The 21,250-nt window shown below is 54.0% G+C and overlaps 6 protein-coding genes across 6 annotated transcripts; 3 read left to right on the top strand and 3 right to left on the bottom strand.

Moving 5' to 3' along the window:
- Positions 1 to 186: 186 nt before the first annotated feature.
- On the top strand, positions 187 to 1,003 carry B0T15DRAFT_568578 (uncharacterized protein; the record flags this gene model as incomplete). The annotated part of the gene is made up of 2 exons (XM_062870772.1): positions 187 to 281; positions 355 to 1,003. The coding sequence occupies 2 exons, from the start codon at positions 187 to 189 to the stop codon at positions 1,001 to 1,003; spliced, it is 744 nt and encodes a 247-aa protein (XP_062720710.1).
- A 3,541-nt stretch (positions 1,004 to 4,544) lies between these two features.
- Positions 4,545 to 5,704, bottom strand: B0T15DRAFT_495343 (uncharacterized protein; the record flags this gene model as incomplete). The annotated part of the gene is made up of 3 exons (XM_062867091.1): positions 4,545 to 4,935; positions 4,994 to 5,292; positions 5,378 to 5,704. 3 exons carry the CDS (start codon positions 5,702 to 5,704, stop codon positions 4,545 to 4,547), a joined length of 1,017 nt encoding a protein of 338 aa, XP_062720709.1.
- A 770-nt stretch (positions 5,705 to 6,474) lies between these two features.
- B0T15DRAFT_255994 (uncharacterized protein) lies at positions 6,475 to 8,292 on the top strand. The gene is made up of 6 exons (XM_062863246.1): positions 6,475 to 6,735; positions 6,802 to 7,014; positions 7,091 to 7,296; positions 7,381 to 7,469; positions 7,538 to 7,696; positions 7,812 to 8,292. Exons 1-6 carry the CDS (start codon positions 6,712 to 6,714, stop codon positions 8,150 to 8,152), a joined length of 1,032 nt encoding a protein of 343 aa, XP_062720708.1. The 5' UTR covers positions 6,475 to 6,711; the 3' UTR covers positions 8,153 to 8,292.
- Positions 8,293 to 14,294: 6,002 nt separating this feature from the next.
- B0T15DRAFT_486375 (phosphate transporter) lies at positions 14,295 to 14,576 on the bottom strand (the record flags this gene model as incomplete). Its single annotated transcript, XM_062866354.1, has 1 exon — positions 14,295 to 14,576. One exon carries the CDS (start codon positions 14,574 to 14,576, stop codon positions 14,295 to 14,297), a length of 282 nt encoding a protein of 93 aa, XP_062720707.1.
- Positions 14,577 to 15,384: 808 nt separating this feature from the next.
- On the bottom strand, positions 15,385 to 15,856 carry B0T15DRAFT_559048 (phosphate transporter family-domain-containing protein; the record flags this gene model as incomplete). Its single annotated transcript, XM_062870497.1, has 2 exons — positions 15,385 to 15,608; positions 15,685 to 15,856. 2 exons carry the CDS (start codon positions 15,854 to 15,856, stop codon positions 15,385 to 15,387), a joined length of 396 nt encoding a protein of 131 aa, XP_062720706.1.
- A 1,417-nt stretch (positions 15,857 to 17,273) lies between these two features.
- On the top strand, positions 17,274 to 19,076 carry B0T15DRAFT_576249 (uncharacterized protein; the record flags this gene model as incomplete). The annotated part of the gene is made up of 6 exons (XM_062871024.1): positions 17,274 to 17,399; positions 17,521 to 17,714; positions 17,791 to 17,856; positions 17,990 to 18,428; positions 18,493 to 18,513; positions 18,816 to 19,076. 6 exons carry the CDS (start codon positions 17,274 to 17,276, stop codon positions 19,074 to 19,076), a joined length of 1,107 nt encoding a protein of 368 aa, XP_062720705.1.
- Between the last annotated feature and the right edge of the window lie 2,174 nt (positions 19,077 to 21,250).

Here is a 21,250-nt window from a genome sequence, read left to right as displayed (position 1 = left end):
GCCCGCTACCGATAGCGCTAATGGATCGGATTCTTTGGGTGGGTCACAGTCTCCTCCGCAAACTCCAACAACCATGACCTACTAATAACAGGGACAGTCCAGTTCCGTGTCTCCCAGACTTCAACAAAGCCAGATACAACACCAACAGACACCACCAAACCCATCACCAACCAAACAAGGCAAACAATGCTCTACCAACCAGGCAAAACCGCCCACAACCTGCCCTTCGACCCGTTCAAAGCTTGCGTCGTGCCGCGCCCCATCGGATGGATCTCCACCACGTCCCCGATCCCACCATCCACGCGCGGCAACCCCAATCCATCTCTAGTCCACAATCTGGCCCCCTACAGCCAGTTCGCCCCGGCTGACCTTCGACCCGCCCTACGTGATGTTCTCGGTCAACCAGACCCCGCACCACCATGACTCAGGACTGTCCGGGGAAGGAGAGGCTACGCGAAAGGACACAGTCCGCAACATCGAAGCAACAGGCAAATTCGCGTGGAACTTGGCCATGTACGATCTACGGGAGGCGGTCAATATTACGGCACAGCAAGTGCCGCCGGGGGTGGATGAATTCCAGTCGGTTGGGTTGGAGAAGGAGTTTACCTCCTGCCTGCCCGGCGATCTTCCCGGGAGTGAAGATGGGAAGAATGGGAATCCGGTGCCAATGGTGAAAGCCAGCCCTGTCAAATTCGAGTGTGTGTATCACTCGACGCTGCGACTGCCCGGCAATGGGCCTGTGGGGACCGTGGATGTGGTTATCGGAAGGGTGGCGGGGTTTCATATTGCCGATTGGGCGCTGAATGAAAGGGGCAGGCTGGATGTGAGGCGCACAAGGCCGATTGCGAGGTGTGGGTATTACGAGTATGCTGTCGTGGGTGGGGAGGGGACCATCTTTGAGATGGTGATTCCGGGGTTGGATGAATTGACGTTGGCGGGGTTGGAGGGGTATAAGGAGAAGGTGGACAAATGGATGGGTGCGAAGGAGAAGGCGAAGTTGTAGGAGCGGAGGGGATGAGGGCAATGTACGGATCTCCCGCAACTTCTATTCTGGCATCATGGACTGACCATCAACCGGCTTCTTAAGATCATGCTGTATTTCACTCTGGTGACCATCACGTTTGTAAGCACACCCCGCATCCGAACCCGGGATACTATGAAGACTTGGGGACGGATGTGCTTATTCGGGTCAATCTAGCTTCCCATGTCGTTCATGGCTAGTCTTTTTGCCCTTCAAGTCGACGTCTTTCCGAAAGATCCCGTAACAGGCGAAAACGCATGGCCTGTTCAGCAGCTTATGGGCCTTTTGTGTGAGTTTAGTGCGCCTTCTCAAGAGGAAGCGTATCACGCCCCTAGCTAATCAGTGCGTGGCATATACAGTCGGAATATCATTCGCCCTGATTGCACCTCTGCTGTTCATTGCCTTCAGCTTCGATAAGACCTTTGCGCATTCCGAGACCCAGGGCCGTTTATTTGCCTGGTTGGATCGTTTCTTGCCGAGCGGCCTGGAGACTGACATATTGCCCACCGAGTTCCTGGACCTGGTTCCTGACTTTTACGAGCAGCGGGTGAAAACCACCTATGCACCTCTTTTCGGGCGATGGTGGTTTCATACCAAAATCCCGAAAGTGCGGAACTTGTGGAAATATCACTTCTACCAAGTGGATCGGGATTTCGAAACGGACTACCCCCTACACCATGCGCTTGTCACAGTTCCTCGCTTGATGCGCAGAGTTGTTGTAGCAAGGCTTAAAGCTCTCTGGCCCCGCCAAAAGCAGCATTGATAATGTATGGCTGGCTAGGACGATAGCACATAAGCACCTTAGTTAGGGAATAGAGCTGGGTTTCGCATCTAGGAAGCTGATTTTTAAGATGTGTAATTTCTATAACGTGGTTGATAAGCGAATGTCACACGAATTCCCCCTGACATGTCTTCTATCTTTCTTCCCATCTTCCTTTACAATACAACATGGGTTATAAAAGCGACGAGGCCCAGGTATAACTAGCCCTTCTGGCAATGCAAAATAATACGAAGTTAAGCGCTCGAGCGGCTGGTAGGATCTACAATATAGATTATAAGAAGCTAAGCTGCCGGCGACGCAGTATATAATTATAATACGATATTCTAGCCAATTCGCAGAAGTTGACTAATTTAGAAGAATCGGTCATTGTTTAATATATCCTCGACTTAGATTCTAAAGGATTTCCTCCCTGCTTATCTAGTATAGAAGATATAGCTAATCAACTACTTGCCAAATGCGATACGGGATATATTAGAACATATTAGGTATATAACTTTATTAAATGGCACCTAGAGCTTACTATATGTTTCAATCGGAAATACGACTATTAGAGGGCCCAACATAAAGATCTAGAAATCATTTGCGGCTGATTTATACTTATACGGAATATAATCGCAAAGTATAGTATCTAAAATATAGATATCTATAACTTTGACGAGACTAGGTTTCTAATAGGCGTTATTTTAACCGTAATGGTTATTATAAGCTTTAAATAGTATAGCAGGGCAAATTTGAAGTAGCCTAGCAATCGAGCGTAGGCAACGGCAATCCACGGCGTTAATATAGCTGGCTAGGCGATCCTACCATTTATTATTGTCAAGGGCAACTATTATCTCTCTTTCTAGTACAAGAACAGCCTATTGCTGAAAGACTAGGTTATCGCGATATCTGAAAATGGTTGGACAATTAACAAGAGAGGCCTAGAATAGATTCAGTACTTTAACAAGTATACTAAAGCTCGAACAGTTAGTGTTTATCGCCTTCTTATCCTTGATAGCTATAACAGCTACTATTCGACTGACTTCAACCTATACTATAAGGAGAATAATATTATTATACTCTATATACCTCTCTACTCGTCTTATATCCTTTAGCCGCTTAACGGCACCACCACCACCGTGACCCCGTCCGGCGAACAAAACGCCGGCAACATGAACGACATGCTCTTGCCCTCCCCCGTGCCCCCCACCTGCACGATCGGACTCTCCCCGCGGACGATGGCCCGGATCACCTGCTCCTGCATCCCCCTGAACTGCGCCTCCGGCCCCATCATGACCCTCAACTGCCCCTGGATGTCGACCCGCTGCAGCCGCGCGAACCGCCTGAACCGGGTTTCCTCGCGGACGCTGTCGAACATGTCCGCCTTCCGCTTGCCCGTGACGGCGGGCCCGCCCTCCCGGTCTTCCGCCCCCAACCCGAAAAACCGGTGCCACGCCCGGCTCACCGCGCGGAACCGGTCGCGCCGCGCCGCGGTCCCGAACGTGCCCTGCTGCAACTCCCGTTCGTATACCAACCCGGCCACGTGCGTGCTGTGTGCAGCCTGCAGATCCCATATGTTGTCCGCCGTCCCGTCCTCGTCGTCGTCCACTTCGCCCTCCGCCGCCACGTCTTCCCCAAACGCCTTGTTCAAATACCGGTTCGAAATGGCGATCGCTATGTGTCGCCACGCGCTCGTCCCCACCCGCGTCCCCAAAAATCGGCCGCTGTGTTGCTGCAACGCCCGCCGCATCCGGTCCGACGTCCACTTCCTCCCGCGGACTGGCGCCGCCCCGGGCCCCTCCTCGCCGGCCTCTGCGACCGCGCCGACCCGGTCGCCGGGTCCCTCGCTCCCGGCCGCCTCGCCACCTTTCCATCCGACGACTCTGTCCGCCCACAAAAACGCGCTCGGCGCCTCTGCTCCGTCCAGCATCGCCTGCACCTGCTGCCAGAACGGCAACGCCAACCACAGATACCACACCAACAACTCGCCCACCTCGCGCGGCACGTACCGATGTATCACCTTTACCCGGCCCGTGGTGCGGTACGTCTTATGGTACGATATCACGAAACACACCATCCCCCGGTCGACGAATATGTTCCGTACCCCTCCGTTCTCCGTGTTCGCGTGCCGGATCCCTAAGATCTCCCACGACCGCGCCGGCATCCCCCGGTCATGTGCATCAGCACCAGCGTCCACTCTCGGAACCCCTCCACCGCGGCCCCGTACCTGCGCACCGCCTCGGCCCGGTACGGCACCGCGCCGCTTGCCCCCCGGGCGATCCACTCCGCCCGCTTGTCGGCTCGCTCAGCGATCTGCTGCCGCACCCAACCGTCCCCGCTCACCAACCACGCGTTGCGGCCGTCCGCCAAAAACGAATAGTCGACCGTCTCGTCGCCGTGGTCGTCCTCCAGCCGCGCCCACTCGATGGCCGGCACGGCCCCGAAGTCGTCGCGCCCGACCATCAACAACTCGGCCAGCGCCGTCCTCGCCTCCCGCACCAGCTCGTGCATCATGTCGGCCAACTCGTTCATCCCGACCCGCATCCGCTGGTACGTGACCCGGTCTCCCTCCCAATCAACCACCCCGGCACTGGGCGTCGTGAACTGGATCCGCATCCAGTACGTGCGCTTGTCGAATATCCAATCCATCACCCCCGGCTTCGACTTCTCCGAAACGACCGTCATGAATCGCTCTACCTTGGCCCGCACGATGGTGAACAATCCCGTCGCCGCCTCCTCCGCCTCTTCCCGGCTCATGCCGCCCTAGGCCCGCAGCGCGGCCGCTTCGTCTTCGCGCTCCACGACGGACTGGTACACCACCAACATGCGCGCGATCTTGATGACTGCCGAATACTTTGGCGTGAAATCCCCCGGCCCGGCCCATCCGTCATCCTCGCGGATCCCCAACACCGCCAACCGGCTGATCAACGCGCTCTCGTACGGCGTGTCCTTGTACGGGTGGTCGAAAAACGCGACCGTCGCGTCCAAACACAGCCGGTCTATCCGATCCTCCCGTGCCTGCCGCTCCGCCTCGCTCGGCTCGGTGTGCGCCTCGGCCTGCACTCGCTCCTCGACCATTTCCACGAACGCGTCGAACAAATCGCCCTGCTTCCGCGTGACACTCGTACGGTGGCCGGTCGCCGTCGTCCCAGTCCTGCGCGCGGTGTATGAAACAAAACACCTTCCGGAACACCTCCATGTACGTTGCCCACGTATCGTCCTCCATGCGGCCGTCGAACGGCCTCGTCGGCTTGACGTGGACGTCCTTCTTGTTGATCACGAACAACACGGCGTGCCCTCTCCGCTTCAACACCGCCGCCTGCGCCCGCCGCGCCACCCGCTCCATGCTCTCCCACATGTGCCGCAACACCGCTTCGTCCTCTCCGATCGGCGCGACGGAACCGCGCAGCCGGTCGCGGTCCAACCCTGCCAAATGCGCGGCCCAGCCCACCGTGTCCAACCACGCGTTCGGCTCCGTCTTCTCGTCCCCGGGCTCGACGCGCCGCCTGTTCTCCGTGGATCCGTGCCAGCCGCTGGTCCAGCGTCTCGTCTCCTCCTCTGCCGGTGGCCGCTTCCTCGGCGCTGCCCCGGCGAACCTCGAACCACCCGCTGGCGGCGCGCGAACGGAACAATCGCTGGCACCGCACGCCCGTGGTCCACGGCACCGGCCTCTCCTCCTTCGCCCTCTTGGCCACGTCGCCGCCCTTCGCCCAGCTGCTCACCCACCCGTGTTCCTTCCGGCAGTGCCGTCGCATTCCCGCTACCGTTCGCACGACGAATCCGCACCTGTCGCATCGCACGCCGTCCGCTTCTGGCGGCGCAATAAACGGGATCGGCGCGACCGTCGGCGGCGGAAACCGGAACGAGCGTAACTCCTCCTGGTCGTGTGCTATGTCCGGAATGCCAGCGATAAACTTTGCCATCTTCCTACGCTCGCTCGACTTTAGGTGACCATGCTTTGTCCGCAAATGCGTTGCGACCTCGCCGGCTACGCACGGAAACTGGCACTCCTTGCAAACAACGAACGGGTACTAGGGTAAGCAGGGACGACGCTGGATGGTCACCCATCTTACATGCAGACACGGACAGGTGGAAAAAATAAAAGAAGAAGAAAGAGATAAGCTGCCGCGGCGGATGATATCTGACCTCTTGACCGGGTGAACTGCGTCCTAGGGAGTGAGTACCAACTTTCTTCCAGTGCTGGGACGACGAGGCAGTCGGGGCGGGAACGCGTCTCGACGAACGCTGAGGGCGTCTAAGATATGCCCACCCAACGACTGTCGGGACCAATCGCCTGGCGCGGAGAACGTCGAGAGAGCATGGGCCACATTGGAAGTACGTCGAGGACGAATCGGGCCGTAGCGCGTCGTAGCGCGTCGAGATTTGACCGGGGGCCAGGAGGGTTGGACGGGGGTAAATCCGGGATGGAGACAGCGAAGGATTCCGTGTGGCCATCCTAGTGGAGTGGAGGCGTGAAGCACGTTGAACGTCTCATGTGTGGCCTGCCGCTTTGACTCGTCACCTTCGCCACCTTGCTTGTCTCGGCGGGCTAATGCATCGGACAACCGATCGGGAACTTGCCCGGGCCGACCACTCGCGCCCCGGCCGCTCTTTCTCTGTTAGCTTCCTGGTTACCGCCACAGCGGTTTGCAATTGACCAGTCGGCGTGTGGCTCTTCTGCTGGTGGGCATTTGGCTCGCAGCCATCTCGCGCTTTTGTCTTTTGGGCTTAGACTGTGGCTTAACTTGGCACTGAATCCAGCCGGGGGGCAAACGATGGTGTCCGAGCGTTGACGTCAAGCGCTGCGGCGCCGGACTTCTCTCCGAATCAGGGTAGTCGTATTTACCTGGACAGCGTCGCGTCCCATTATCGATGACGACGACTAGCGACTGAGCTTTAGGCACTGCCTACTGGCAATGGAACCAACAGGATGGTGTCTCCTGAGCAGGTCATGGTACGTACTCTGAGTACCGCCAGCTTTTCCCGCTGTGTTTGCTAACAAATGCCTGGAACTGCTAAGGCGGCCGAGTGGTGTACAGTTGTGCTCGCCTACCTGCTGGTGGGCATGAGGCTCGCTGTGCGAGTGATGCTAAAGCAGAGACATCTGTTCATCTCCGACCTTTGGCTGCTCCTGGCTTCCGCCTGCGTCTTGGGGCTAGTCACCTGCGACACATTGACGTACCAGAAAGGCGCGATGTCGGACTTTACGATGGTCGACGAGTCCCTCGGCAAGGTATGTAGGCGGCCAGCTCTTCGTCAAGGATGGGGGACCAATAATTCGAAGAACTCGGATCCCTAACTCTCAGCAGATTCGCTTCGCCACCAACTACTTCTTTGACGCTGGGCTATACCTTCCAAAAATCAGCATGTTGGCCATCTACTTCCAACTGCTTACCCATCAAGGTGTGTGGCAGAGGTGGGCTCTGTACTTTGTGACAGCATTCACGGGAAGCTCGGCGCTTATTACGTTGTTTGCCGATACCTTCTGGTGCGGGCCAGAACCGTCCATCAACTGGTGAGACGATCCCGTGGTTCTGCTGTTGCTTTCACATATCAGTGTGCTAGATCTGGTCCATTAACTCGAGCGGAACTCCTCCAGGTCTACTGCGCCGGACGCATGCTCGACCTTTACGTCCATAACATTAGTGCGGATTAACTGGGCATTATGCATCACATGCGAAGTCCTGAGTAAGTCCAGCATCCCATGCGTGCCATTTATCGGCGCCTTGCACCCTTCGTCTAACGGAAGAGTCCAGTCTTTCTCCTCCCACTTCCTGCTGTGTACCGAATAAGGGGCCTTGCTACTCGGGATAAGGCTGGTTTGGTCTTGGTCTTCAGTCTCGGCGCAATCACCATGATAGTTAGTACGGGCCGATTCATCACTATGATGTCTAAAGGCAACAACATCTCCATCTGTAAGACCGGAACACACCTTTCAATTTCGATGGATACTTCGATCTGTTCAACTCTGCCGCTCCACCGCAGATATCACTGCCTCAAGCAACGCTGACAAATCGCACTGGCCAACAGACATCTGGGCGACTGCCGAGTTCACGGTCTCCATCATGGTGGTGGCCTGTATGGCTCTCCGTCCTCTGGCGCGCATAGTCTGGAGCCGGACATCCTTAACGGGGTCCAAATCACACTCCAGTCGGCCGACGTACACCGGCAGTTATGGGCATGAGGTGATACGACCCAGGCCCCACGGCAATATATTCGCGTTGCACGGCCTGGATGCAACAATCAGCGAGGCCGAGCTAAACAGGTCTCAAACCGTGGTCCATGCCCCGGACTCAAGGTGCAGCGATATCGAGCTTCTTAACAGTGTGAATGGAGAAGCTCCAGCAGACGGCCTGGACCGTGCCGGCTGATCGCCAAACTCATATGGTTCCTGTAACGGTCCCAGGAGTGTGTTGCAACTATCTGGTGACGACTCTACGAGTACACGAGACTGAGAGAAGAAAAGAAGAGACCAGAGACTCTGGTGGCTCGCAGGTTTTTTATCCCCGTGAGTGCGCTGGTCTGGGCGCGTTGCTAGAAGGTTCGATGTGTTGTGGCCGAGTGGGAATAGCTTCATCCAGGGGGTTCGGTGGACAGTGCTTGTGCCAGGGTTGGCCGAGGGTCAGCGAGGCCTATACCGGGCCTAGCCCGTTACAGTTCCTGATACCGGATCCATGGGAAATTAGCAAATATCAATGCGCGCCGATTTGTCACCACTTGTGACACTTTTTCTGCTCATCTGCGGAAACCAGGCTGTTCATTCGGGTTCGCCTGTCCCTCGATTTCAAATAGTCCGTAATTAGCGGAAATCACGACGGGCTTGGGATACAGGGACTGTGTAGATCTCTTCCCTCTAAGATCAGTAATTATCCAAATGCCGCGTTAAGCACTGTCCCAGCGTCGTGGCCCTGCACGTGCACTCTGAGTACACGGAGCTGCGGCATCAATTCCTTCGAGGCCAATCATGACTCAGAAGTCTTGGAAAACCCTGATCACTGCTCTTTCGGGTGGGTTGTGGCGCTCCCGATCGAAACTTTCCGCTACTGCGGTAAGGTTATGTGCCTTACGGAGCTGATACGCTCGGATCTGAAGCGAACCTGTTATGCCGCGAACATCTCTTGGTTATTCCTCGTCGTGGAAGAGAGCTACAGAGGTTACCGGCAAAAGTTTTTCAAAATGGGCCAGGTACCGGCAAGGGTCACACACCACCCCCTGAATGTACCAACGCGTCGCGTGCAGCCGTTAGAAAACATCATCATCACCCACCACCTTTGCAATGGCTTTAGAGCGCCCCTCTACACCACCTAGCCAGCGTTTCAAGAACCCTGATCTTACTTGCGATGAGCGTCTTCAAGTTCAAACCCTTTGCAATCTTGTCCTTATATATGAGCAGATCGTTGTACAACTTGACCTTACCTACAACCAAGATGCCGTCTGACCAATTACGGGAAGCAGTAAATACTGCATGGGAAGCAATCCCTGAGGAATTTCTTAGAGAGTGTGTAGATACAATGCCTATACGGCAACAGGCTATCATTGATGCCAATGGAATGCATATCCCTTTCTGACGGCTGCGCGACGCATTGCCGGTACCTGGTCCACTTTGAAAACTTTTGCCGGTAACCTCTGTAGCTGGAACGTCCGCAGGCGCACAGACCGCGGGGTCGTGCGCAGTCGCAGCTGATCGCGCCGATCGCATGACTGGACGGGCTGTGGAACATGGGCGTCAGCCCTCCGCCTGCGCTGCCTGCCGGACTTTTGCCGTGGTTCATCAGCGAGCTCCCATTATCCCCAGACTCACCATACTGTGTATCGAGTACGGCCTGGCCGAGGTGCCAAACACAGTGCTTCGACACTGGACAGACCGCGGACTACCTACACACTTACAGGTAGTGAAATCCAGGAAATCGTCCACGCCTCTACACTACACAATACCTGGAGAGACACTGGGGCCGACTGCGGAAGTGGAGGAACCGCGCAAACCACGGGGCCGGGGCCACTTGCTACGCTAAGGCCGGACCAACCCTTTCCCCAGAGCCGGCTGAAAAAGCTTGACCTCGTCCATCCTGGTCCGCCGCTCATCTGCCCAAACATGCCTAACTACCTGAGACAACTAGCGTAACCCCCCCCGGCCTCAGGCTTGGCCTTCGCCCAGGCAACCAAGGTAGTGGCGCTCGCAGGATCTGACAGTGTCCTGTACCAGCTAGGCGGCTGTCCGTTAGCTCCAGACATGGCCGTCGAGCAGGAGTGACCCCTTTTCTTCCTCGGTGCAACGAGACTTCTAATACCCCCCACTCTGCCGTCTCTGCCGTCTCGGTCGTGCTGTGACTGCGTGGTGCTGCTCTTCATCAAGTTGGCCTTCCCGTTCCAGTACTACCGCGTCTAGTGCTGGCGGTGCAGCACATGCGCATCGTCTACCTGGTCGGCTGGGCACTGTCGCAGGTGCTGGTCACCGTCATCGCGTGCAACCCGCTGTCAGGCTGAAGAGCGGCCAGAGCAACCCGTCCCTTGAAGTGCATGTGGTGCGCGAGCTGAGCGCCGATGTCAAGCGGGGGTGCATGGCTGGCTCGGCCGGTCCGGCGTGAGGGAGTACATCGCGGCTTTGGCGCTCGAGAGGGCAAGGGGGGGAGATGTGAACCTTTGTCTCTCCTGATTAACGATTCTTCTGTTCTGTGGGCACACCGCCAGCCGTCTACGTCTGTCTATGAACACGAGAATTCCACGCATTCACTTGTTCTTCCTGTCATCCACCTCGTCCAAGATGGCAGCCTGCAGCTCTTCTCCATGCGGAAGGTCGTCATGGACGATGTCGTAAGGCTCGCTGGTGCTAAGGGACGGTCGGAGGAGGAAGCGGCCCACGAGCTTGAAAAGCAGTGGGTTGAGGGCGGTGGTCTCTCGCTAAATGCTCTCACAAAGCAACTAAAGGCCGCCCGGAAGTCGTAGAAGCCGTCTCTCAAACTGAGAACATCCATAATCACACACGCTATGCTTCGTGTAACGTACATTATTAGCGAGCGGGACATATCAGCAAGCGGGACATATCAGCGAGCGGGACATATCAGCGAGCGGGACATATCAGCGAGCGGGACACTCTCCACTACTCTATAACAACTACTCTCAATTGCAATGCAACAACACTAAGAACCAACTATAATTACATCAGAAACAGATGAATCAGACCCTTCTGCACCCTCCTAGCAAGTGCGGGCATTATAGCCAGGCTTGCCGCACATACCACAGCACCGAACCTTCATACGACCCCCCCCCCCCCTTAAGCACCACTACCATCCAGCTGTGTTTCTTGCATTGCCTCCCCACCTATAGCCCCCTGGCTTACCACCTCCTGTGCCTCCTACACAGTAAGTGATCCTCCAAGCCGCACACGTATTTTTTTTGGCTCTCCGGCGCTTGCTTAGCGCCTCGTTAGCCTTATGGAGCGAAGATACCTCTGCCTGAAGGAGGGCCACCTAGTGCATTATAGCCATTGTACCCTTGGTAAGCTGGTCTATAGCAGCCAACATTGAAGTCGGGGAGCTATTTTGATGATTGGCAATGCGAGTCTTAATAAGCGTTGACTGTGACTTGGCTTCTCGAGGGTTGTATAGTGTCTGGAAGACCTAAGATTGTATAGTGCCTAGCTGTAAGGTTGGAGGTGTTAGTATACGAAGCTTGATATCTAGCTTCGAAAGCACTCTCTCTAGATCGTACGGCATAAGGCCAGCCCCTGTAAAACCACTCTGTATATTCCTCTTGGTAATAGAGGCAAAGAAGGCTGTGCGAAAGATATAAAGGAACTCGAGCTTACTTATATAGTTGATATGCATGCGTATCAAGTCCTTGATCTAGCGACCGTACGCCTGCTTCAACAGCCCAAAGCAGCCAACATCAAGTGGCTAGAGGATGTGGGAGGAATGTGGAGGCATGCAGAGCGTGATAATGTTGTTCTGCTGGCAGTAGAGCTCGAACTCGGTTGAGTGGTGGCTTTTATGGCCATCGAGGATCAATAACCAGTATTTGCCTTTTGTCTAAGGCGCTATATAGTAGTCGAAGTGCTTGATCCAATCAAGGCCTATTACATTGGTAGTCTAGCCATTCTTGGTAGTTGCAATGCGCCAGTCGGCTAGGAGGTTGCACTCGGTATACCAGTTGGCGAGGTAGTACTGCACGGTTAAGATAATGAACGGAGGGATAGCCTAGCTAAGGGCATTGACGCTTTGGATCACCGTCGCCTATTTGCGGTTGCTAGGCTGGGCCAGCTTCGCCTTGCTATAGCTATCCAAGGTCGTAACTACTATACCCGAGAAGATAATACCTATTATAAACCTAGTCTTATCGAAGTTCTAGATATCGTCATCTATAATGCCGTACTTGGCCTTAAAGTTCTATATAAGGGCAAACCATTCGCCAATAACCTTCAGATCCTCGCACTTAGCTCTCTAGTAGTCGTATCTACATATATAATACGTCCGGAGCTCTAGCTGGCATTTGACAAAGTTATACGCCTAGAGCTTGCCGATAAGGGGCACGTCGTATATATATAGCAGTTGGTTAGCTATATCTTCTATACTATATAGTCTCGGCAGAAAAGCTCGCTTAGATAGCTCAATTATATATTGAACAAGAGCCTTCTCTTCGGAGTCGGTGAGCTGGCGAGAGTTGGGCGTAGTATCGCGTCGTACAGGTTAGCCAGCGCGCTAGTTGTAGAGAGTCGTAACTAGCATGTTATAGAGCTTGGCTACGGCTTAGATGCTTAGTTCCTTATCGTTTTAAAGAGCTTTAAGGGCTAAAATTACCCTAGCTTCTTTTGAAGTAGAAGATATATTAGGTTGTAGAAAAACTAATGTTTAGATGGAGGGAAGACGCATTGTGCTAAGAAGTGTTCGACTCGCTTATATGTTCGGCCCGCTTATAATGCACGTTAGCTCGATGGTAAGCGCCATACATCTAGGGAGCGCTATACCTATCTATTACACCCTCTTTCTCTCTAGTAAGCTTATAGAATCTTTAAAGACCTAATTGAAATTAGTAATAAATCAGTATAATATCCTAAGCTTTATATCGAGATTAGATATCGGTTAAGGAAGCCTAAGAGGATAGAAGAGAAGACATATTCAGTCTAGGCTTCCTATATTCTATTACGCTCCGTATTTATATCCGGAGCAATAAAGGGCTTCTTATTACCCTTCTCCTTAATAGCACAGACTATATAAGCCTAGAGGAGCGCTTTAACCTTAACTAGGTCCGCCCTAGAGAAACGCGACTATTATTGCACACTTATAGTAAGATAAGAAGTACGTTAGGAATAGGAAGAACAACGAAAAGGTAAGGGAGGAAGGGAGTTCTCTAGGGAGGGTGAGTTAAAAAGTGCGTTAGGAGTAGGAAGAATGAGGAAAAGGTAAGAGAGGAAGGGAGTTATATAGTTGGGGGGGAGAGAAGGGAGGCAACGATAGCATGAGCGAGCTAGGCTAGCAAGGCTAGCAACGCCAGCATATCGAGGCTCGGGGGTTAGGCGCAGTTGGTTCGCGTCCCCGAACCGGGAACGGGATCCTGGCGCCTAAAATATATCGCCATCGCGATTGCGCGGGGTGCAAGCTGAGGGACCGGATGGGGTGTGAACCAAGTAGATTGGGCGACGCCTTCCAGCCTCCGTCGCCGGCGCCGTTTGGAGTTGTTACGGAGCCGGCCCCACTCCAGGAACGCAAACGGGTTTTTGGCCGGCAAAACTTCGGGCGAGGCGCTAGTCCGTGCTCGCTGGGTCATCAATTGCAGTTGTGCGAAAGGCAAGATTTTGCATCCTGCGATGCTTCTGTACATAGTGTTTACCAGCACTTGTATGTTGTTTGAACAAAAGAGCCGATCCTTTCGGAGCTGTCGGAATTGTCGCGCAAGAAAACGTTTTTGTTGTCCTAGACAGTGTTGCCTGAAGTGCTCGTGAGCGGAGGGGAACGGACCATGCCCGTCTGCCCAAGGGCGCACAACCTCGATGTCGCGATGCTGACACCAGATGGCAAAGGGTGGTAGAGGTGCCGGAAAGAAATCGGCAAACAGGATATGTCGAGAAACAAAAGAACTGTCACGGAGTGGGTGCAATTGACCACACTGTAACACCACCGAAAATATGGGCTGATGCTCGGCCTGCTTGTCGAACAGCCAGAGGTGCACCCAAGAACCCACACCTATTCACCGGCCCATAACATGAACACTCAAGCTTTGGCAGCACAGTTAGGTGTACTCGTCATTTAATACTAGCAGCCTATCCTCCTTAATATGACAAAATACAACCTGGAAAGGTGCATGGCTTCGCCGGGAGAATGTCTATAATCGTGGAAATCTATACAAGTGCAGTGAAGGCATCATAAAATTTCACGCAAGTTCATCCCAGATCTATTCTCTCTTCCCATTGAAAACACCACCCCGATTTCTCTAGTTCATCATATCTCTAGATCCGAAAAAGAAAAATTAATAAATAAAAATAAATAAAGGAAAACTGAAAACGGCGGAACGTGAGGGAATCTACCAATGCGGGGTGTTCATAGCCAAACCCATAAGGCAGCCGCCAATGAGACCAGCAATGGGTACGGTCATGACCCACGAGAAGAACAAGAGTCCCACGTGCTTCCAGTTGACGGACTTGAAGGTGCCGTTGCAAAGGCCGACGCCGACGGTGGCTCCCGTGATGCACATGGAGGTCGACACGGGCAGCTTATACTGCGAGAAGATGAGAATCGTGATGGCGGCGCCCAGCCCCATAGACGAACCGCGGCTGGGCGAGTAGTAGGTGAGCTTATTGCCCATGACCTTTATAATGTTGTAGCCGTACGTAATAAAACCGATGCAGATGGCCGCCGCCGTAACGCCGAGTTGCTGGTACTATAAGTACGTGTATTTGACTACGGCCCTATCAGTGGCGGCGCCCTTCTTGCTATCGCCGGCGGAGACCGAGACCGGGGCGGCCGGGGTGATGTTGTAGGTGCTGCTGCTATTGCTCTTCTTGTGGGCGTATATATCGTCTATGGAGTCCGAGTCAGATAGGGCCGCCTAGATGACGGCATAATTCGGAACCTTAACCTCGAGATGCTCGGCATCCGGGGGCATAGGGCGCTTAAAGAGAAGCGGCCCTTAGAACATCATCTACCACCGTACTATATAGTCCCTCTTAATAACCTTGGCGTATATATACGGTATAAAGAAGATCGCCGACATTAGGCAGAGGGCAAAGGCTGGTGCCGACCGAGATATATGCAATCTACTAGCCGGGCTTCTTGTCAAGGCCTAGTCGTGGCAAGCCCTTATATACAATGGAGAGCGTATAGACTGTGCCGGCGATGAGGAAGAAGGCTGGCGAGGTCTAGACCGCCTACGGTAGCGGGTTCTTACGCTTATGGACCGTCAGCTTGATGAGCATGAAGACGATGGCGCCGAAGCAGGCCGAAATAAAGGGCGCCATAGCTAGGCCGGCGAAGATGGCACCGAGACCGGAGCCTTTGCTCTAGCCCCATTGCACCTTGCTGGCGCCGACCGTAGCAATACCGACGCCGGCGATGGACGAGACGAGCGAGTAGGTCGACGACATGTGGGCCGAGTTACGCGTGTACTATATTACCTATAGCGTGGCGCCGGCGGAGGAGTAGGCGAAGGCAAGCAGCTGGACGCCCGCGTTATCGCCAAAAGCGCTGCAGGGAATGATGCCGTTCTTGATGGTCGACGCCGTCCTGGCACCCACAGCGTGCGCCCCGGTTAACTCGAAGATGGTGTATAGGACCATGGCCTGTCTGTACGTCACGGACCGCGACGAGACACTGGTAGCCCACGCATTCGCCATATTGTCTATATAGAGCAAAATGGGTCAGAAATCAATCAGAAATCCTATAAATATGGTAGGCAGGGTTGGACAAGGACGTACTAGCGCCATTGTTGTAGGCTTCGAGCAGGGCGAAGCAGCTGCCGATAGCGAAGATATAGGTATAACTGTCGAGCACCATCTTGGCGAGCTTGTGGCTTGCGACGGACGGTCTTGGACCACTGGGCAGACTGGGCAGCCAAGAGGCGAGGAAGGCGACCAAGCCCACGGACATCTACCTAGTTATATCATATCGCCAACCCGCCGTGCTGCTGGCCGGAGTTGGCCTTCCAGACCATTGCAAACATGGTCCAGCTCGGTGTCTGATCCAGCAAGTTGCCCGTCTGGATGGCGAAAACTAGTTGCTTGCTCGACGAAGTTGAGACTTGGCGCTCGTTCGAGAGCAACACACGTGCTTAAAGTAGATGGGATTACTGGGAGCTTCGCACCTACTGTAGATCTCATCATCTCTTGGCGCATTCGCCTGAACCGCGCCCCTTCGACGAATCCCACCACGGGCGTCAAATTTCTCGTTCGAGCCTCGGTCAAGCAGTCCATGCTGGTCTAGAACGCACGCAGCATGTGTGCAGCATCGGCGAGATGCAGTACGATTAAAATGGAAAAGAGGCACGAGAGAGTGTGTTTTCAGCCCTCAGCCTGTGGTTACACCAGTATACCCGATATCGCCAGCCCACCGCACCCCCTTTTCGTGGTAACCGCCACTCAATCTGGCCCAAATCGCTCAGAAAACTGCATTGAGAGAGGTATTGTGTCTAGCGGAATGCTTAAAAATCTATTTGTCAGTCCCACCATCTCCCTGGCCCGGGCCTGCCCTGAAACGTCTACCTATCGTATCTAGCTTTCCCGGGAGAAACGCCTCCGTAACCACCGACACTCGATAAAGCACACATGCATGACAGACCCAATGCTTTGCAAAGGCCAGCTGTTCAGGGAAAGAGTTGTGGGACAAGCACAGAATTCGGTCCCCGGTTCTTCCAGTTGCCTGCTCGCGGACCATTCCGTAGCCCTGACCGATCAGCAATTGAGGTGCGAGCAGGGAATTGGCGGCCACCTCGCGCTGGCTGGTGTGCGCACCGCGAGGCATCACGTGTCCCAGCTTGAGCTTGACCAGTCACTCTGCGCAGGCGAAGTCCAGGCCGCTGTTGCCGCCCCGTCAAGATGGCCGTTTGTCTGGCTCACGGCCTTCATGCAGGTGTCGGCCGAGTTGACAATGTACCGTGGTAGTACTTCATATGCGGCTTCACCGAGATTTTGGAAAGCCTCCAAAAGGCCTCGAACCTCCAATCGACGGCCAGGCGGGATCAACTCAACCACACTGACGGGAAAAGACACTGCACGGTATATTGAATGGCATGCTCGTCATCCAAGGTTCACATACATACCTATCCATGGATCGAACATTCGTCCGCCGCATCTCGCCAGTTGCCGTCAACTTCTGGGCCGCTGGGCCTGGGCACCTGGAGTCTTACACTTACCGCATTGGGTAAACAATCAATCCTTGACGCGGACGAGACGTCGCGGGTCTTTATCCGCCAGTGTGAGTATGCCGTACTGCTGTGAGCTGGGTGCATCATACAACATTATCCATCCATTTCAATACCGATAGCAGAGACTTGGCAGTTTTCCTCAACATGATCCAGAGCATGTATCCGCTCGAATGTTGCGTCGGGCAAAACGACACCACCTCCTTCTATTGGCTGTGCATCGACGCTGCCTACTTTCCACTCTCTGCTCTTTTACAGCGAGCGCCTTCCATGGTCTGTTTCTCGACCGTAACTTTAGATGTGGCATCTCACGACCGTGGAAGCAACCTGGTCTCATACTTCTCGAGTCGCACCCGGCACCAACCTGCGATGAGCCCTTGCACTGTTGCAGCAGAGGCTGGAGGACAGCACCCGGCAGATCGAGGATGTGACGGCTGCAGTTGTAATCGCGCTGGCCATGGTGGCCGAAGCTGTGGGCGACCACGAAGCAAGCCAAACCCATGTGAAAGGGTTGAGACAGATTGTGCGGCTGAGGGCCGGCATGACAGCCACGAAGAGCAACACGGAGGCTCAGATCAAGATGTGCCAGTAAGAACAACCCTAAGTCATTTCGACACCTTGGAGAACTAAACTAGACTAACCTTTGCCTTCTCTTTTCCCTTAGTGTCGATCTCAGCTGGTACCTCAAGACCGGCTGGAAGCCCGTGTTCTTTGACGGCCATGTGTCGCGGTCACGCTTTCTTCGACCAGATCAGTGTCCACGGACTTACAGTTCATTCCCCTCCGGTAGCCACCCAAGAGGATCCTCTCTCCGAATATATTCAAACCATAGACGCAAGGCAACACAAACACAACATCTACAGCGACATGCGCACCTTCATTGCCATCGCCAATCTCCTCATCAACAACAATAATGGCAACGACAACAAGTTCCATCCAGAAGTCGTTCTCGAAATTATAACATCCATCCAGTACCGTCTACTGCAGCTCGAATACTCCTTCACATCACATCCTTTTGAAGAGGCCATCCGCACCGACCTCCTCGCCTTCATAGCGAGCATCTTTCTGAATCGTCCCGGGCTCAAGTCCAATTATTATGAGTTCTTGCACGGCAGGCTACGTGTTTCTATCGATGCGCTCGATGCCTTGTCCGTGTCCACCAGGCCGGTACTGCGCGATCTGAAGCTATGGCTGCTGCTTATCGGATCCATTGCTACTACGATAGATATCTACCAACCGTGGCTGGCGGATTCTGTTGGGGGTCTTGTTGATATTGATGGTATGGAGGAGGACTGGCCTCGGGTCCGTAGGAGGATGAAGGGAGTCCTGTGGGTTGATTGATGCTGTGCACGACCGGCCCGGCAAGGAGGTGTTTAACACCGCTTGGGTAAGTCATCGTGCGTGAACATCTCAGAAACAGAATAACATTAACTCGACGACATGACAGAATATTGAGCTGTTTCCAAACTCCTCCACTCTTAATCAAACCTCCTTAGTGAATGCAGTCATATAAGATCTGCACCAGTCTCACTATCTGTGTCTTTCGACCCCCCTTGAAGGTGTCAGAAATTTCAAGATGCCAACCCGCCGATAGCAACCATTGTCAGCGTCCCGCATGGCCATACCCACTCCAAGACGTCCAGGTTTATAACTCACTCAAGAGTCCCAAGGTCTGTAACCCAAAACCAGCAAACATACGCCATCTTCAAGAGAGTCCTTATCAGACTATGTTTCTACCGTCAGAGCTATCTAGCGGTAGCTTCCTGGCTCAATGACGATTCCTCTCAACACAAGCGTGGCGGGCTCGCCACATCGCCAACCGAGCGCATTCAGAATTTCGACGACTTCCACTTTATGGTCTTCAGCCATCTCAAAGGATATATACTGACCCCCGGCAAGCCAGGGCCAACTTGGAACGGAGCCTTTAGGCAGCCGGCTTCCCTCCATTAAAGCCCGCCAACCCAAGTGCTGTATCAAGCATCTCCCCCACATACCAGCGATGTGCATGTCGTCCCAAAGCCTCGCGACCTCGCGTGCAATTCCAGAGGGCGTATGCACCTTGTCCGTGAGAACGGCGAACTTGCGTTGAGAGCATTGCTCGACAATCTTAGCCCATAGGTGTGTCTGTTGCTTTACGGTCCTGCCGCCGCGGGAGTGACTTGCGGGGACGAATGTCACATTCTGCGGGTGGTATTCGATATGACGTGGGACCATGTTTTGGATGTGTCTTGGCGGCAGCGCCAAATGACTTCCTTCTCGCTATACACAATGAGTCTCGCAGCTAACTGATGCTCTTGCAGCGTCCACCCGCGGTAGTCAATCGGATGGTAAGAACGATAGTCCGAGAGGACCGTCCCAATATAGGCATGACCGTCCCCTCTATCCTGCGAGAGAAACGGGAGTCGGCATTTCTCTAATGTTGTTCTGTCGGCTAGAAATCCTTCCTGTGCGGATCGAGCCCTCGCTGCAGAAACGGTAACCAACGCGGTGCCGAAAATCTGTCCCATTCCGCTAATCTCCTTGGACTTGTCGTTTTCGTCGTCTTACACGATGGAAAGTGCGTTCATCCAGAGGTAACGAATCCCTAAGGGCCTCGTTACGGTGATGGCGTCGCGAATCATCGCTGGGAGGCTGTTGAGGTCAAGTCCCTTGCTATACACCTCGAGGTTCTCAGTTGTCGTAGTAATCTTTTGGACTCCTTCCCAACAATAGCTGAGTGCTGCGTAGTGCCCTGTTTCGGTCGGCTCAGTTGAATGGAGCTGCAACATTTCGGGCTCGGCATGACCATCGCGTCCCACATCTAGTACCCTACTCGGGAGGAATGGATTTTATGATGGCCCTGCACTTGGCGTGTCGAGTTTGACATTCGTCAATCCAAAGCCTTCAGTTGGTTGACCACCAGAGCGCTAGACACCTTGGACGGTATGGGGCGTCCAGATATGTATTTTACTGGTGGGTCGTCTGGAATTCCGTCAGACCTTAGAACCAGAAGGATGAAGGGGGTATTCTTGCATCGACGTACAGTACCTATGGGCGTGTAGATGAGTAGCCTTGACAGGAGTGTGCCGTTAGGCCTGAAGACGCCTAGACCGTCAATCAAGGGCGTGTCCCCCGACTTGGCAAGCTTCCAACATGCTTGATCTCCACACATGGCGAAGAGTATCAGCACACCACTGCCAACTTCAAGATAGTGCAACACGGCCACTGGTCGGATCGTATCGCAAAAGAAGGCAGCCTTTCCTCTGATCGGAGGCGCAAATCGGCGAAAGTGGAATGCTGGAACCCTGTAGCGGAGAGAAGGCTTTGCACACCATTCTTCGTCGAGATCATGGATTTACAAAGCTTGCAGTAAGGTAAAGAGCAATCAGAGTAGTCTGATCGATGCTCTTTCAGTTCTTCGCTTGCCCGCTGCAGCCTCTCGTCGCTCCAGCGTCGTTTGCCGTCCATCTCCATGACGTTGGCAAGGGGGAACAACTGCGGAGGAAGGAGTCTGGGATAGGTCCGTGTAATCTCCTGGCAAGCTCAGCAGCATCCGTGGAATCAGGTTCTGAGTCGACTCAACAAGCACGCATTGCGCAAAAGACAAAATACGTTGTTCCAACAAAGTAACAGAGTGCAAGCGAACCATCGACGCTGAGGTAGTTGAACGCGGGAGGAAAATTTACCTCGGGCTACACAGTGGCTGTGTAGTGTCAGGTGAAGAAGTATTCCCAGATTGCATCCCGGCGCGCCCGGACCACCGCGCCCAACTCAGCTCATTTGCAGTTCATGGACCGCCAAGTTCTCTCGTCTTCCTTGTCTTTCTTCAAGGTTAGTGTACTCGTAGAGTCGTCATCAACCAGTTGCAAATATACTCGTTGAGAGTGTTGCATTACACTGAATTTCCTTTCTTCGAAGTCAATGTGAGGAAGGTTTGGTTTTTCTTGTCTGTTCAGACAGAGAACTGCGTCATTTATGCTGATATTGCCACCGCAAAAGCAACAGAGCGGCTTCGGTTGGTATAGTCCTCGCGCAATACCAGGCGCGCAAGACACCGCAAGACACCGCAAGACACCAGCAATCGGACTGGTTGAGCGAAGGGCAAGACCCCGGCAACGCTGACCGGGTGAGCTACAACGTTTCCT

The sequence above is a fragment of the Chaetomium strumarium genome (genome assembly GCF_033439665.1).
Source record: "Chaetomium strumarium strain CBS 333.67 chromosome Unknown B0T15scaffold_5, whole genome shotgun sequence".
Lineage (NCBI taxonomy): Eukaryota > Fungi > Ascomycota > Sordariomycetes > Sordariales > Chaetomiaceae > Chaetomium > Chaetomium strumarium.
The sequence above is the reverse complement of the archived record's forward strand: the minus strand, read 5'-3'. Positions and strand labels throughout refer to the sequence as shown.